This window comes from Miniopterus schreibersii, assembly GCF_964146895.1.
Source record: "Miniopterus schreibersii genome assembly, chromosome: 2".
In the NCBI taxonomy this organism is placed as follows: Eukaryota; Metazoa; Chordata; class Mammalia; order Chiroptera; family Miniopteridae; genus Miniopterus; species Miniopterus schreibersii.
The window spans coordinates 122,147,895-122,164,996 of NC_138102.1; the positions used below are offsets into that span (position 1 = coordinate 122,147,895).

General features: G+C 36.4%; 1 protein-coding gene across 4 annotated transcripts in view; it reads right to left on the reverse strand.

The window, feature by feature from the left end:
• Positions 1-17,102, reverse strand: part of NAV3 (neuron navigator 3) — a 314,982-nt gene that overhangs the window by 197,690 nt on the left and 100,190 nt on the right. For all 4 annotated transcript variants that reach the window (XM_081125420.1, XM_081125419.1, XM_081125418.1 and 1 more), the window contains exon 5: positions 16,345-16,528. In XM_081125420.1, the coding sequence (XP_080981546.1) occupies positions 16,345-16,528 (184 nt within the window). The remainder of the gene's footprint in view (positions 1-16,344; positions 16,529-17,102) is intronic.

A 17,102-nucleotide genomic window follows, 5' to 3' on the forward strand; every position in this document is an offset into this window, starting at 1 on the left:
ACCAAAGGTTTTCATTGTGGAATAAATGATGACTTCTCAGATTAGAGAGATTCTTTTCTTAGATATGTAAAGGTGGAATTGGAGGAGGAAGGGCCTAGAGACCAAATAGGACCTCACTGCTATAATTCAGGAAGGACTTAATGAGCGTCTACATGAAGGCAGAGGCACAGAAAATAGAAGTAAATGATTAATTAGAGAAGTTATAATCATGGGCAAAGAAAATGTAGAAAAGGGAGGAATCTAAGTTAGCTCTAGGGCATCTGGCTTGACTTGCACAGTAAAATTATATGGAAGCAGTGTGTCGTAGAATGAGATTGAACATCCTTGGTATAGTGTATAAAGAGAAAAAATCAGGTCTTCACTTCTCTGTTATGTCACTAGTCAAATTGTGAATGAAGTAACAGGAAATACTGGGAAGATGGATATTCACAAGTGACTAAGTCCACTTTCATAGTACATATGAAGTAAAGATCACTTTATGATATTATAATGGTTCTCTTATAAATAAATAAGAATACTTTTGGATGTTGAATAAATAAATAAATAAATAAATAAATAAATAAATAAATAAATAAATAATAAATAAATAAGAAATTGACTTCATGCCCTTAAAGCTTTTATGGATAGACACAAATATTGCGAAATTTTATTTAGTTTTGTGTTTCTTTATTCTAATAAGCATATATTCATTCATTGATACAATCAACCAATTAATGAATCATTAAAAAGACTTGCTGACTGTCTACCTGTATTGGGACTATGCTGGAAAGATTTAATTTGGAAAAATTAGTTTTAAACGTGTAGGGATTAGTTATTTGCTCTAAGTATAACCCTTAAAACCCTTCCTAAAAACCCTTCCTAAAAACATATAAATTAATATTTAATGGAAACAGAATTTATTTCAAGCTTAGAAGGAGAAACACAAAAATATTAGGCAGGTGGGCAAAAAGTGATACATTCGAATATTTACTTGCTGTGGATCATTAAATTGAAATGCCAGCAGCAAAGACATAGTGTATTGGTTAACAGCACAGAATCTAGAACTAGACAATCCTACCTGAAGACCAGCTCATCTGTTCTCTGCCTGTGTCCTCATCAGTTAATGAGGACAATAGTTTTACCTACCTCATGGTTTTTATGAGGATTACATGACAAATCACTGAGAAGGGTGTCTTGTACAAATAAGTGTTGTATGGTTAAAAAAAAATTCGGTGGTATTTGTTAGGTGGGCCAGGTGCAGAAACTAGGGTACAGAAACTCACCCAGGCAGGAAGCCCCCAATGCCTAGCAAGGGGTGAAACTGGGAAAGCAAGAACTTTGTCCCCAGGATGGCCTATCCTCCCCCAGCATATCATTGGTCATTCAGTTTAGACCCCCTGAGCTTTCCTCCCCAAAGATAACGTCTAGGCCTCAGCTGTATTTCAGCTCCAGGCCCAGAAAAGCTGTGAAACCAGACAAGTGATGCTGTAGCTGCCTCAGGACCAGAACCATTGATTAATAACCTACTGACCAATCAGTGGAGACCAGGATGCTGAAGGAGCACCCCCGGAAAGCTGCTGAATATTCTATTGACCCTCCTCTGAGACCTCCCCTGAGATTCCCGCCTATAAGAAAGAGATAAATATGCTCAGGACACAGGACCCAGCACATGCTATCCCCTACCACCCAGGGGAGCGCGCCAGTGCCATTTCCTTCTCTCCTCCGAGGGGACCCCATGAGACTTGCAAAAGGGGACCAAAGGGCAGCGGCAGCTCGTCCCGGGTTTACCCCCTGGACCTGCTCCAAGGCCCCCCTTTCTCTCTCTGGCTCCCCAGGGAGCCACAGCAGCCCAGCCTGGGCTCTCCTGTTGCTTCTTCTATCCTAGGCTCCTCCTTGTTTCACTGTCCCGAGTATATTTTGCTCCCATCATGGATCCAATACTGTTTGGCTCAGCGCTGTGTAGCCCTTGCCTTTGGATGCCGCCATCCCCTTTTAATACAGTTAATTTTTCTTTATTCACCCGTCCAGATGGCTGTTTAGCTTCAGATGTATCTTTGAGAGCATGTGAATGCACTAAGGCCCCATAGGAGGCTCTATAAATATTCGGGTGAATTTAGTACAACATAAATTCCTATATTTTTCAATGCCATGACAGTTAGTTACCCTGCTCTCCTGAGCTTGGTAGTCTTACCAACACCGCATCCTTCAGTTCTCACCTGCTACTTTTGAGATTATTATGTTCTTACTCCACAAGCATGGACCTCTCAGTACAGTGGTTGAGCTTTAAACTCTTGCTCTCAGTCTTCAGCTTTGGGACCTTGAAAGATTTCTTGAAAGTGACTACAATGAAGTCTTATCCTCTCTCAAACCTTCCTGGATATTAAAATAAAATACTATAGCTTCTAAGCATATCACTCTTCTTTCTTGAACTCAGCAATATAAATCCCTAAAGGTCCCAATCTTATAAAGAATAACTAGAAATTGTCCCAAAATGACATTCAAGAAACCATCATTCCCACAACAATACACAGGGTGAGCCTCAGAAAACAAGGCATTCTTCAACAACAACAACAACAACAACAACAATCTGCCTTTAAGAAGGAAGCAAACAAGCTACCATAATTGAATATATTGCAAACAAACAAAAGGAACATTCTGTAGTTCACTCACTTTACCCATAAATGTAGTCACCGGAGCTTTGCTCTGAACCCTCCTTTCTCCCCCTAGCTTTATACCATTTTCTTGAGTAATCTCTTCCATTTCTATTGTTTCAATCAATAAAACACGGTTAAGCTAATGTTCCCAGGTCTTGGTCTCTGGCCCTGACTGCTGTCCTGGGTTCGAGCCACACACCAGAAATGGTCGTCCGGCTGAAAGATCAATTTCATGACCGCCAGAGCTGAACTTTTTCTCTCCGGCTCCTTCTTTTCCCCCGTTTTCACTCTTATGTTATTGTTTTATTCTTTATTAAAATGCATTACTAGTCAATGAGTCAACAAAAACAGACACATGATGATTTCCTTGCACTCTTATCTCCAAACAGTCCCCAAATCCATTGCCGCCAGACCCTCACGCCTGAACAGTGAACTCTTCACTCTCCGGCCTCTATAGCTGCCTGTCCCTCCCTCTCCTCTCCCGAAGCACATCTTTTCTCTACCCCGTTACCAAGCTTTTGTTCCTCAGTTACAAATGGCATTATTTTTCCTCTGTTAAAAAAAATCCAAGGCAGTTAAATTCAAGAAATAAGTCTCAGCTCCTAGACATAAGCATCCCGAGTCTCCAGAAACTGACCTCTGCTACCTCTTTATTCTTATCTCTCATCAAACCCTGTAGCAATTTAAACACAGAGCTATAGTAAATTTTTTGACTCCTTTCATTAAGAGGTGAGATCTTTGTCTCACCCCTATCCCCTTAAATGTGGATGGGCTTGTCATTCCTTCAACCAATAGGTCACCACACAAGAAGTAGCATGTCCCCGAGATTGCTCTGCTGCAGAGACCCTGTGTGGTCACTAGTCCGGCTAAGCTGCCAGACACGTGAAATAAAAAGTTACCTTAGAAGAAATTGGGGGACATCTGTAATACTGTCAAGAATAAATAATAATGATAATAATAATAATAATAATAATAATGAAAAAAAAAGTGGATTCTCCAGCTACAGATGTTTGGCTTCCCAGCAGTTCCCTCTAGGGGTGTGCCCTGTCTGATTCCTAGGCTCACAAAATCCCTAATAATAAAAAAATGGTTATTGTTTTGTGCCACTATATTTGTTTTGTTGTTGTTGTTAATTCTCACCCGAGGATATTTTTTCCATTGATTTTTAGAGGAGTGGGAGGGAGGGGGAGAGAGAGAGACAGAAACATCGATGTGAGAAAGACATATCGTGCCCTTGGCTGGAATTGAACCTGTGACCCTTTGGTGCTCGGGCCAACACTTTAACCACTGAACTGCATGGGTCAGAGCTGAGTTTGTCTTTTTAAACAGTAATAGATACCTGAACATACTTCTAGTTAAATTTTTTCCTTGGCTGAATAGTTGTCATTTCCTGACTGGGAAACGGCATTTCTTTCATCAGTGCCTTGGAAGGGGCTCTTTTCTCTAACAGTGACCACTGGGAAACTCCCCTCTGTTACACTAGTTAGCACACCTGCTGAATGATCTGGTTAAATAGGCCCTCTGACAGAGTGTGGGCAATTTGAAAGTTGAAACATCACCGTTTCTCAGCCACATATCAAGCATAATTCTTGGCATATAGTGGGGTCTGAATCTTTATTTGTGGAAAGGCAACATTTGAACTTTCAATCACCAATGGAAAAAACCACTGGGCTCTAATGTAATATCTAGAGCATCACCAGAAACAGTATCATGTTTCATTAAAACATTTCATTTCATTGCCATTCATTAACTATGCCCAACTGCACAGTGATTGGTTAACACATAAAAAGCAGGCACAAAACAGTCATTCTTAAAATGTATGTACTTAATACAAATCTAATTGAATAAACTATGCTTATCAGAGCAAGATAGAGCATAAGAGCAATTTTTCATATTATGTAGATTTTTATAACTCTACCTGTGTTAAGAAATTTTATAGAAAATTATTTTAGAATCATCCTTATCTCTCCCTGGTCTGTCGACCTTCAGTCTTGATGTCACACAAACACATCATGAGTTGAAATTCCTATATAGAAACCTTATACAGTCAAACATTTAGTTCTCTTGATTCCCAAAGAAAGAGAAAAATGTGCTTAATTATAACATCAATATTTGTCCTTTTAATAGCACTATACTCAAGGCACCAATGAGGAATACAAAGAAAGAAATCCCAGAATTTGAAGTAAGAAATTTCTTGGGCATGGGGTTTAGTGAACAACTTTACCACCTAATTGTACTTTTCTTTTACAAGATATAGTACAAGGTATATTAAAAAGGTAGGCATTATTTCCTTCAAAATTCAGAATATCACTTGAGAGGAAATTAGGATTAAGTTATCCGAGATATACTATAATTAAAGACATGGGAATAAAATTTTAAACTGAGAATTTTTAGACACAACAAACTTTGAAGACAGTGAAGCACGTTCACTAAAATTTTAAGACTTTAAAATTTAAAAAATTTGACAGATCAATTGAAATAGATTTCCTTATATATCCTATGACTGTTAAGTGTAGAAATGAAACCATATATTCAGAGTTAAGGTGTGAAGAATTCTTTTAACCAAATTCTTCCTTTAGTATAAAGATTTCTCTTTGTAGGATCCTTGTGCAATGTTATAAAATGGCAACTGACAAGCTATTGGCTCTAAGAAAGAGGGAGGTGTTCGGCTACTTTTACAAAAATACTTTTGTATCTCAAAACTATGTATATTCCTTCAAAAATATTTAAGACATTTTGTGACAATTATACTCCCATCAGAGAAGGTAATAAACATACTTTCTCCCTAAATTTAAATTTTGCTGAGACTTTGCTAAAAACAGTTATTGCCTAATCCATACATGAGTCAGGAACTTCGCTTTCATTCACATGTGTTTCTCCTTTAGTGGCTGGGTGGCTGAAATATCATCCCCATTGTATGCGAGACAGGTTACTGTGATAACTTATCCCATTAGTGAATTATGGTATGTAAATATGTTATAACCTCTGACTTAGCTTAAATTTCAACAGACAGTTAATAAGGCCACCTGAATGGTCTGCTTTCCTGGGATCTCAAAACAGTAACTAAAGAGGGAGATCCCTGTGTAAGATATTCCCGCATCAAAGTCTCATGCTCTTTTAAGAATGTAGAATTTCAAGATAAAGAAGTCAGGAAACCAGGGTCATATTTCTTTCACAACGTTACCATAAATTACATTTTCCACAGTGCCTTTACTTAAACGTAACTCAAAACATGCTGTTTCCAAGAATTTTTTCATTTACAATTTTCAGTATGGAGTAAAATTGTATTGTAATGCATTTAGTACTCCATTACAAAAGTTAACTTTAATACAACCACCTTCAAAAAAACTGCTCCTGAACACCAGTAGGCAAAGCTATTTTGTTAAGCTGAAAACTTAAACAAACTTTGGCAAAGACTACCCTGATTAGTGAAAAATATGGATTAATACCTCTAAAGACTTACAAAGTATTGTAGTAAGCACAAAATATGTTAAGCTAGTTCTTAGTTCATGAAAAATACCTTTAATTATCATACTTAGAAAATAATTATATAAATGGATGTTTTAAAGTGTTTAAAGACCAATTAGAAAGTCAATTTTATAGAGTCCTTATAATTGGGCTACACTCAGTTTACTGCGAAGTAAATGTCATCATCGGGACAATCAGACTCATCTTCTTAAGGGGTGGCTGGTGTCTCAAGACATCCGAGGGTGAGCTTTGGGCCAGAGTCTGCCCCAAGCCTTGCAGGGAGAGAAGGCTGGTTTCGTTATGCATCTCATGAGACTAAGAGGCCGCTCCCGAGCAGGAGGCAGTAGGGGCGGTGAGAAGTGGAAGCACAGGAAACAGAAGTGAAGAGGCAAACGCTGCCAGGGTGCTTTGTAACAGAGAAGAACCCTCGACCAATGGGTAAAATCTCACTGGCAAGACTCAGCTGCAGGAAAGTGTAAGTCCCTTAAATCCAATTCTGTGCTCACCCCATCACCCTCTAAATATGATTTGGCTTTCCACGTAGATCTGATTATAGGAACATAATTCAATGACATACTGACTTGATGACTATTGTTTTTGTGATGGTTGCATTTTCCATATTAAGTCAATAAGTTGAAATTTTGAAGTACAATCTTTAGTGGAAAATATTAATATTTAATAATTTCATACGGTATAAAATTTCAGGTATATTCATCAAGTCTATAGTACCAGTGCTCTATTCGAGAAGAGAGTGACCCATAAATACTAAAAATAAATAGAATCAAATAATTTCTTATGCTCAGGAGACAATGTTCATAAAATGTATGAACAGGATATCCAAATGTCCTGTGGTAAAATGTTAAAGAAATAAAACACAAATCAGTTATCCTGAATCACACCCTATGATGGTACACAAATCACATTAAAAAAAAAAGAAAAAGAAAAAAGATTTGGTAGCTGTAAGACCAAATTATAAAAAAAATGGCTCACTATTGTTTTTATCTAGATATCTATCCCAAAAGCACAAGTCTTAAATTCTCTAAATCAGGAGTCAGCCTAATACTGGAAAATATATATTATATTCTCACAATTCCCTTGGAAATATAAAATATAATTATGCTATTTTCATTTTCCACCTGGAGAAACTCTGTTCAAGTAAATGGTTTTTATTTTGTTAAAGAAACAAAGTTATCAGAACTAAGAATGATTCTGTCTATGCCTTTTGAGACTCAAACTTGGGTGTTATTGGCTTTTCACTATGTGATGTTACTAACATGTTGATAAAGGAATAATGAAGTTTTAAGTTCACAACATCAAGGATAACAGGATAGGGATGGGGGACATAAAGGGACAGGAGACTGCAAGAGATGTTGGAGAACTGAAAATAACTGGAGTAATGTTAAAGGAAAACACATCATAAGGGAAGCCTCATCCTAGTGTACACCCGGGGGAAGGATTAAATCCAGGCCAGTAAGGAGGGAAAGTGGACAAGCAAATTGCAGATGAAAAGACAGGACTATGAATAAAAGGAGGATTAACCAAATGTTTGAGTCAATCACTATCAATGACCAGTTACGGCCAGGCATAAACAAACCAATTAATCAGTCATCCAAACAAAAAAAAGCAACTTTAACTATAAAAACTGAGTAATCCCAGAAAAAAAGATGCTGACATAGAGGGGTCCCTCAGTATCCCTGAATGATTCCTCTAAAGCATCCTTCAATGGGCCCTGGCCCATTCTCAGTTATCTATCAGTTTATGCTTACCATTCAATCAAATGTCAACTTTCAACAGACATTTATTGAAGACCTTGAGTAGTAAAGAATCAGAGTGTATGTCTCGATTCTGCAGAACATATTTATAATTGCCATTATATACATACTCTATTGGTTTTCATATTTTTGGACTCAACCTACACTTGGAAAAATCATATGTGTACAAAACAGAATGTAAATTTTATGAAACTTAATAAAAAAATTAAAGTGCAGGTGACTGAGGTTAGAAAATGTGAGTGGATAGGCGAGGCCCACCCAGAAGTGCTAATATCCTGTTTTACAGAACACAAGGCCAAACGATATTCCACAGTTGACCGAGAAAGAATGAAAGGTGCTATTTTATTATATAAAGTTACCAACCTAACTATTACAAGAACAAATAGCGTGAAATTTAGCTGTTAGCAGCACTCCTAGAAAGAACTGTCCATATTCACTATCTCCAATTCCTCCCTCCTGTTGTATGTTGAACAGATTCCGGTCAAGCTCTCACAGCCACTACCCAGTGGAACAGCTCTAGGCAAAGTCTCCAGTGTAAAACCCACTCACGGGTTAGTTCTCAGCACTCATCCTACTTATGTGCAACATTTAATGCAGCTGGGGTCATGTAGGTAGATAGGTTAGAAACATAAACTGTGAGGACCGATTGTCTGGATTTAATTTATGAATTACTTACTGTGAAACCTTCTGCAATTTAATTGATCTTTTCATTTTCAGTCCCCTTATCTGAAAACTAGGATTAATAATATTACCTATGTCATAGGGTTGTTGTGAGGAGTGAAAGAATAGGTGTATAAGGTGCTCAGAATGGTGACTGGAACACAACAGGGGTTACATATACACTATTACTGTTGCTCTCTCCCTCCTCTTCAGAACACTTCTTTCACTTGCTTTCTAGGAAAAGAAGTTCTGATTTTCTTCCTGCATTGTAGGCTGGCTCTTTTCACTTGCTTCTACCAGGTCTTGCTATGTGCCTGCTCTATGAACATTGGTGGGCCCCCAACCCCAGTCTTCAGTCCTCTTTTCTTCATCTACACACACATTTGAGTGACTTGATCATGTCTAGTCTCGTAACTTTTCATAATTTCTGTATGCTTATACTTCCAGAATTTTTGTCTATAGCCTACACCTGTCCCTTCAACTCCAGTCTTGCAATTCCAATTGTCTCCGTAAGATCTCCACTTAGATAAATTTAGCAGAAGTTTCAAAATTGACATGTCGCAAGTGAATATTTGATGTTCTTCCTACCAAACCTGCTCTTCCACATTCTTTTCCATTTCAGTAGAGAGAGGTGGACAAGGTTTCTAATGTGAGTCAATGTGTTTTGTTTAAGGCAGGTTGCATAATCTAAAAGCAGAAGGGAATATGAAAGTAGTTGTTTGTGTATCTATTATATGCTGAGCATTAGGCTAAAGAGGCATTTTATACACACATGATTTCATGTGCTCTTCTCGATATCCACGTGAGGAAGTTCTCACCATTTCACTATTAGAGGTAAGAGCACTGATATTTGAGTAGGCTCAAATCACTTGCCGGATGTCACACCACTGGGAATTGGCAGGCAGAATTCAAGCCCATGTTTGCCTGACTCTACAATAACCCAGACTGTGGAGATGCAGCTTCATCTGCAACAAGAGAAGTATGAGTGGTCATCAGGCTTTTTAAACAGGGAATAAACACACAGAACATAAGCAAAGAGTGTGTGTGTGTGTGTGTGTGTGTGTGTGTGTACACATACATTCTTTTAATATTACACCCTCTTAGTTTCCTAAATTGCTCAATTAAAAATTAATTTCCTTCAGTTATTTCTCTTTAGGCATAAAAAGGCATGCCTTTTAAAAAAGATTCATCAATGCCCTTCTGTTGTGTTTGAATTTTAATTAATTCACTGACTTTTTTGACGAGCACACTATAGGCCACAACACAGAGCTGAGTTAAGCAACTAATAGAAGCCAGGTTCCTGAGGGCTTAAATTACAAGCGCATTCCTGTCATCTTAGATTAAACTTCCTCATAAGCTTCACAAGATTTATGACCTCAGGCTGAAAAGTCCTCCCAGTTTCAGAGTGAATCTCCCAGAAGGAAATGATGCTTCCTGGAAAAGAGAAAGGCAAACGTCTTCTATGGGGAGAGGGCTCCAAGAGCCTCGTGTGTGGCAGGGGTCCAGGGAACCCTGGAAGGGGCTGTGAGGGGAATAGACAAGTCCCTCAAAGAGCATGTTCCCAACGATTTGCAATTTGACTTGTGAGTTCTATAGGAACAAGATCATCTAAGTTGCAAGTGGACACAGTCATGATTTTCTCCTACAAAATAAAAGGCAGAAGAGCAATGATGATCTATGGAGGTCAAAATCTCCCCTATTCCTAAAATAATCCTTATTTTAGTTCAGAAAGATTTATCATCATCACTGCCTTTTGCACTTCTATCATCTACCAGTGTGATATCTTACCTACCTCTACTTTTACCTTCAATTATTTTCTTTTTTACCTGTTTTAATTATACAAAACATATAAAAGTATTTGCTCACATGATTCAAACTATTTAATAACTGGATAGAAAATCATTTAGTAATCTGGATCAAAATTAAACTAGAAGCCCCACATTTTAAGGAAGATCACCTCCCTTTAAAAAATTTTTTTAACAATTAAAAATTATGTTTTGCCTATACTATCATCCTAACACCTCATATGTATAACCAGATCTGTACATAAGAAAAATAAATTTTAATTTTATAATTTTCTTTCATTATAATCCTTTACCAGATATTCTTAGGAAAAGTGTACATTCATAGTATGCATTCTGCTCATCACTGGCTGTTCTCATGGTCCAGGCACTGTGTATGGTTTCCATGAAATTGAACTTTCTGCTACCTTTCATGTCAACTACAACTCTAACTGTCAACAAACAATCAAAAAACACATGTGGAAAAGAATGATTAGCAGAAATATTAGGAATACCTAAGACATATTTACTGATGGAAATTAATTTTCTGATTTTGAAAATTATAGAATTCATTTCCACTTTGTTTCTTAGAATCAGAAATAGTATTTCCCTCATCTCACAGTTAATACCTATATTAAATAACTCTGATTTCAACTCATCACTTTATATAAAAATATTTCTCACATTTTAACAGTTGGTTGGTGAAAGTGTATTTAATACTCCTTTCAAAATAGATAGAACAAACTGGTTTTATCTTTTGTATTATGTGATAAAGCAAGATATATAATACCCATGTAACGTCCTTCTAGAGATCTCTGATATAGAGAAAATCTAAGTTTTATTCTCAATGTATTAAAATTGTTGAGAATTGATGACTTGATTAATCAAGTCTTTACATTCCAAATATAACCAAATATTTCCCCATGTGAAGGATTTAAGAAATTTAAAATGTGAGTCCCACCTTTATTTTCATACAGATCCTACCGTGGATAATTCAAGTGAAATGATAAAAGAGATTGGTGATCAAGAAACAAGATTGCCTTCACATATCATCAGTTTAGATCACACAAACAAGGCCATTTTGAGATTAATTCAGAAGCATGTGCCTTTCAATAGTAAATTCCCCTTGTAAGATTAAATTTTATTGACAAGGGCCAATTTTTATATGAATATTATTTATTAACAAAATAAATCAGTAATCTGGACATCTTAAAGACAATAGTTTCATGTTGGATTAGTTGTAGCATTTATATTTTTTACCAGGCTATAATGAAAATTGTTTAAAAAGGCAGACTATGCTCTATCAGCTGCAAATTAGATACATCATTTCTGAATAACAGAACAGTTATCGCAATGGCTTGTCTAAGCAAAACAAGACAGAGGAGAAAGGAGTTATAAACACAAATGGCTTCAAATTCTCAGTGACCTTCCATTGCCCAAGCACTTGCTGCATCACCCATTTACTTTCCCCAGCACCAAAGTGCTAACAGACTTTGTCGTCTGCCTTCTTATCCCACAGAACTGACCTCGCTCATCAGTGAAGGAACATTATTGCAGAGAGGTAACAACACAGACAGCAGTGAATTAATGAATGACAGCCAGAAAGCGAAAGGAATCTAATAGCTATAACATACTGATAAAAGACCAAAGAAGGATATAATCAGGGATCAATGAAGAGGGAAGTAAACAGTACCATGCAGGGTAATTTCTGGTGGTTCTGTTATGTATCATTTTGAAACTTAACTTTAGCTCAATAACATGACAACCCAAAAATCAAGAAAATCTTTATCTTTACTATACTAATTTTATAAATACATACAATTATAATTTAAAATGAGTTAAATTGTAACTGTAAATCTTATAAAGAGTTCCTAATTTAAATTGGAAACAACTATAATACAGATTCTTACATTAACTTATTTCTAAAATAATTACTAAAAACTTACTTTATGGCCCTGGCTGGGTAGCTCAGTTGGTTAGAGCATCATCCTGATAAGCCAAGGTTGCAGGCTCCATCCCCAGTCAGGGCACATACAGGAATCAACCAATGAATGCATAAATAAGTGGAACAACAAGTCAATGTTTCCCTCTCTCTCTCTCTCCCTCTCTCTTTCTTTCTCTCTCCATAATCAATCAATCAATCAATCAATCAATAATAATAAAAGAGCTTACTATATGTAAGGCCCTGTGCTAATTCCTTGCACTACAACAGTGACTAAAATATAAAATATTGCTGTCTCCAGATTGCTTACATTCTAGAGAGGAGAAAATGGTAAGAATAAAGAATGAATATAATAAATAAGTAAATTGCAGGTTAGCCAATGATTAGAGTTACAGAAAAAAAGAAAAGTACAACAAAGTACTGCAATGAGGAATGAAGATGGGCAGCTTATAATGTTAAAAGTTTAGTCAAGATAAGCATCAGATAAAAAGTTGACTTGAAGAAGGTGAGAGGTTTAGCCAAACAGCTATCAGGGAAGAACATTCCAGGCAATGAATCAGCTAGCATACATTTCCTAAGATGGGAGCAAGCTTGGGATATTTGAAACCATTGCAAGGCTTTGAGCAGGGAAGTGAAATATGGCAGTTAGGTTCAGTGTTTTTTTATAAGTACTGGCCCATTGAACTCCCATAACAACCTCATGTAATCAGGGCCATTTTTTATTCTGTTTTGACAAATGAAAACCTGAAGCACAGAGGAGTTGGGTAAGTTGCCCTAGGCCACACAATTAGGAAGTGGTTAGATTGGATCTAAGTAATATGTAGAGCTCTAGTTGCTCCTTGAACAGGACACACACCCATGCACGCATGCTGGTCTGCTGTGTTTGCGCACGCCCACAAACACGTACCTGCAAGAGTGGAGAGGAAGCTGAGAGACTAGAGGAAGGTTTGTTTCCTACTTTCTATTCCTATTGGCCCACAATTTATTTTATTTTCCATTGTATATTTTACTTGTTAACCTTTAGATCAAAATGTCTGTTTAAATGAAAGATGCTCAAATTATTGAAAAGTGGTGTTATTTTCAAAACAGCAAAGCCAAATTAGCAATTCTTAATGTATAAAATAAATATTGTGAAAATATATACAGTTCTACCTATTTATTTTAAATAAACAAAGAGAATATTATCAAAACACTCATACTGAATTGTAACAATATACCTTAATTTTAAAAAAAGTAATCTACAGAAAAAAGAACATTTTCTGGATAAATATCCTGAATGATATAGCAACTAACCATTTATACTATTTATTTGGAAAGAGCTTTGGAACCAATAGAAAGACTTCATAAATTATGATTTATGACTCATATCTCAAGAGAATGAAGATAAATGTGTCACTAGGATTCTTTTTCTACATTAATTACCTTGGTTCTATTAGATACAATATTCTTTTGCTATGTATATTATCACTACAGGCTTTTGAAAAATGTTGAAATACATTGATTGTTATACGTAAGCCCACATAAATTCTAATTCACAGATGGTATCACTATACTAAATCTATACAAATGGAAATAAGTATTGATTTCTGAAATACAATATTCTCCAAACCCTATATACATTTATTAAAATTAAGACTTGAGCTCCTCTATATCAGGGTCCTAAGTACTCTACATGTATTAAATTAATTATCAACCCAAAACTAATTAAATCCAATTTAACAGAAGAAAATTATTTAAGTCCCTATCTCGGTCTTAAAGGACACTGGTGAGAAGAATACTTTTCATAAACTTGCAATGAAAGAAATAAGACAGCTCTCCCCCAAATGATGTACAATTACCATGCCTATTATATACAGCTCTGTATTTTAAAATATCATACAGTTTCATAGCAGCTATGCATATCCAGCAAGAATAGAAAAAAAAATACATCTCTACCAAATGGTCGTAACCATGGAGAAATTCTGGGCAGGAAATTACACATGGCAGATACAGAAATAGAATGAGGGAAATCAATGACAAATGAAATTCCATATCACTTCCAGAGTCAACATGCTTTGTATAACACCACTTTACTTCCTATATTTTTTCAGCTACTATTCTTGCTTCTTGTCAATTCAAATAGCTTAAACCAAACTCTAGGAAATATTATTTCTGGCAGTTTTCAAAATCTAGATAGATCTCTTTCTACCAACCATCGCCCTGAAAATTAGTAATAAATTAAAAAAATTGTTCCTTTTTTCTCTACATATATTCTTAAGAAATCCAAAGAACTTACACCATAGAGAATTTTTATTCACTTTGACTCCTGAGCACTTTCACTTGACATCACAAGAGCCAATTAAACACCAGCACACCCGCATTACTGAGTAATGAGAAAGACCCCTTATTACTCCGTGGACTTTGTAGTACTGCTATATTTTTTCAGTGAAACTATAATTTTCGTTTATTGATTTAATACTTAACTAATTAGCAAAACCTGCCAAAGGGAATAGACTTTACATAGCTACATAGAGAAAGATATTGGTTAAAATGAAGTGAGAGCTGGTTGACAGATTAAAAACAAAGGGATTTCTGAACTCTTGAATATTTGACAATAAGTGTGGGGTGGTTTGTGAATATATTTTGAAGTTTCATTTTAACTTTTTGAGTCAATGTTAATTACCAAAAAGAAACTCAAGGTAAATTGAGTATTATTAGGTTTCAAGCTTGGTTTCTCAGATGGAAAAAGTTAAATATTTACATATGTTTGGTATGTGTATATATTTTTAAAGACAATGAAGAGTATCTTCATATTGTACATTCTCCCTCCCTAAGAAAAGTCATCATAGCTATTTATGCAACAGAGCTAACTACGTGCTACTCTCATCATTGATGAGGAACAAAGGAGAGCTTGCATGAAACTCCTCATCTTAATTTCATTCTGAGATCACTGTTTGATGTGTCAGCTTGGCTAGGTTTATTCAGTCCCACTTATTCAACCAAACCCCAATCTAGCTGCTGTGGATGTGGCTGGAGTTCACAGCAGTTGCCTTTAATACGTTCAGCATTTCTGCTCTACTTTTCCTCTGTGGAGATAGCTATCTCATATTTGAGGTAAGCAAGTTTTCTTTTTTTTTGCTTTTTTAAGTATACTGTTGTTATGTATTTAAGAAGAGTTTTTCAAACTATGCATTCTTCACATTTCTTGAGTCAGAAGTGGTGTAAGGGAGATTATTTTAGATACTCTGGGTGGGTCTGATTCATCCCTTGAAAGATCTCAAACAGCAGGACAGAGGATCCCTTGAGAAGAAGCTCCACCTGTGCAGACAGCACTTTCAGCTCATGCTGCGAGTTTCAGCCTGTTCTTCCCGCTGAGCCGCTCTTAGGATTTCAGCAAGTCCCCACGAACATGTGAAATAATCGTTCACAATAAATCTCTTAATATGTGTCTCTTACTGGTTCTGCTTCTCTGGGTCAACCCTGACTAATATAATTCCAAATTGGGAAGAAAAAAAAAGCAGAAATGCAAGAGGAAGGAAGTAGCCATGATTTGTTAGCACCCCACCCCAGGCTGTGTCTACATGCACCAACAGACTCAAGTCAGACAGACGGATGCATGTGCGTATATAAATACACACGCACACTCACACACACGAGCTCACACCAAAAACAGTACATTTCCAAACACTCAAACTCCTATGTTTTTCAGACCTGACATTTTTGACAGATTTAATGACTCAATCAATCAAAAGCATCAACAAAAGATACCTACACAATTGGAGACTAGGATTCAATAGCACATTCTAAATAATACGGTGATTTGCGGAAGGAAGAAACTGCTATGTTTCTTAACAAGAAAGGCAAATCATATACTTTGCTACAAACCATAATCATCTTTAGAAAACAAACACAAATACTTCACCTAAAAAGTGCTGCGTTGCTCATCCAACCAAAAGAAGGGTGGTTTTAACTTCTATAACATTCGTCAAATAATCCCATCCCATCGATAGTACTACATAAATATATTCTTCAAAGTCACAGACAACAATTTGTTAAAAACAAGTTGTATCTGCCAACTGATTTAAACATATCCCCGGTGCCCTCCTTACCTGGACTGCATATCTTGCTGGGCTTTGGCCGGACCGGCTTCTGCCTGAGGAGAGGCGTGAGTGACCCGCTGCTGGAGCTCCACCAAGGACTGGTAATACTGCTGCTGGTGGTGCTGCTGCTGCTTGTAGCGCGACAAACTGAAAAACAGCCCTAGAATGGCTTTTAAGTTTCCATTTCTTATTTCTGCATCAAAGGGAAAATATAAAAACAGTATTATATGAAATGAATGTGGTTTTTATTTTTATATCTTTACAAATGAAATTCTAGATGCCAGTCTCCTAGGCTGTGTCTATGAAGATAGAAATGCAACTTGATTCTCTCGGTAACAGATTCAAGCAAATCTGAATTTCTGAAACATGTGAACATTTCCAAAGACTTGGAATTCCAGGAAGAAAGGGAAGAGAGCAAAGTTTCCTTGAGTGATGCTCTTTGCTGACCCTGAGCTACAATTTTTCTAGAGTTAGCTTCTTCCTGGAAATGGATGGGCTCTCTGTCTTGTGCTAATCATTTGATTTAGCACTGCTTCTCTCACAAATACACACAGCTGTCACCAGGCAGTGTGGCTATAAATCGAAGAAAGCAAGCCACTTCAATGTCTTTGCCCTGCATTATAAATACTGAAGGGTTGGGTGCACCTCATAATAGAAATTGAATTTATAGCAGGCAACATTCCTTCTAAATCATCCATAAAACAAAGTATTAAATATATATATATATATATATATATATATATATATATATATATATATATATACAC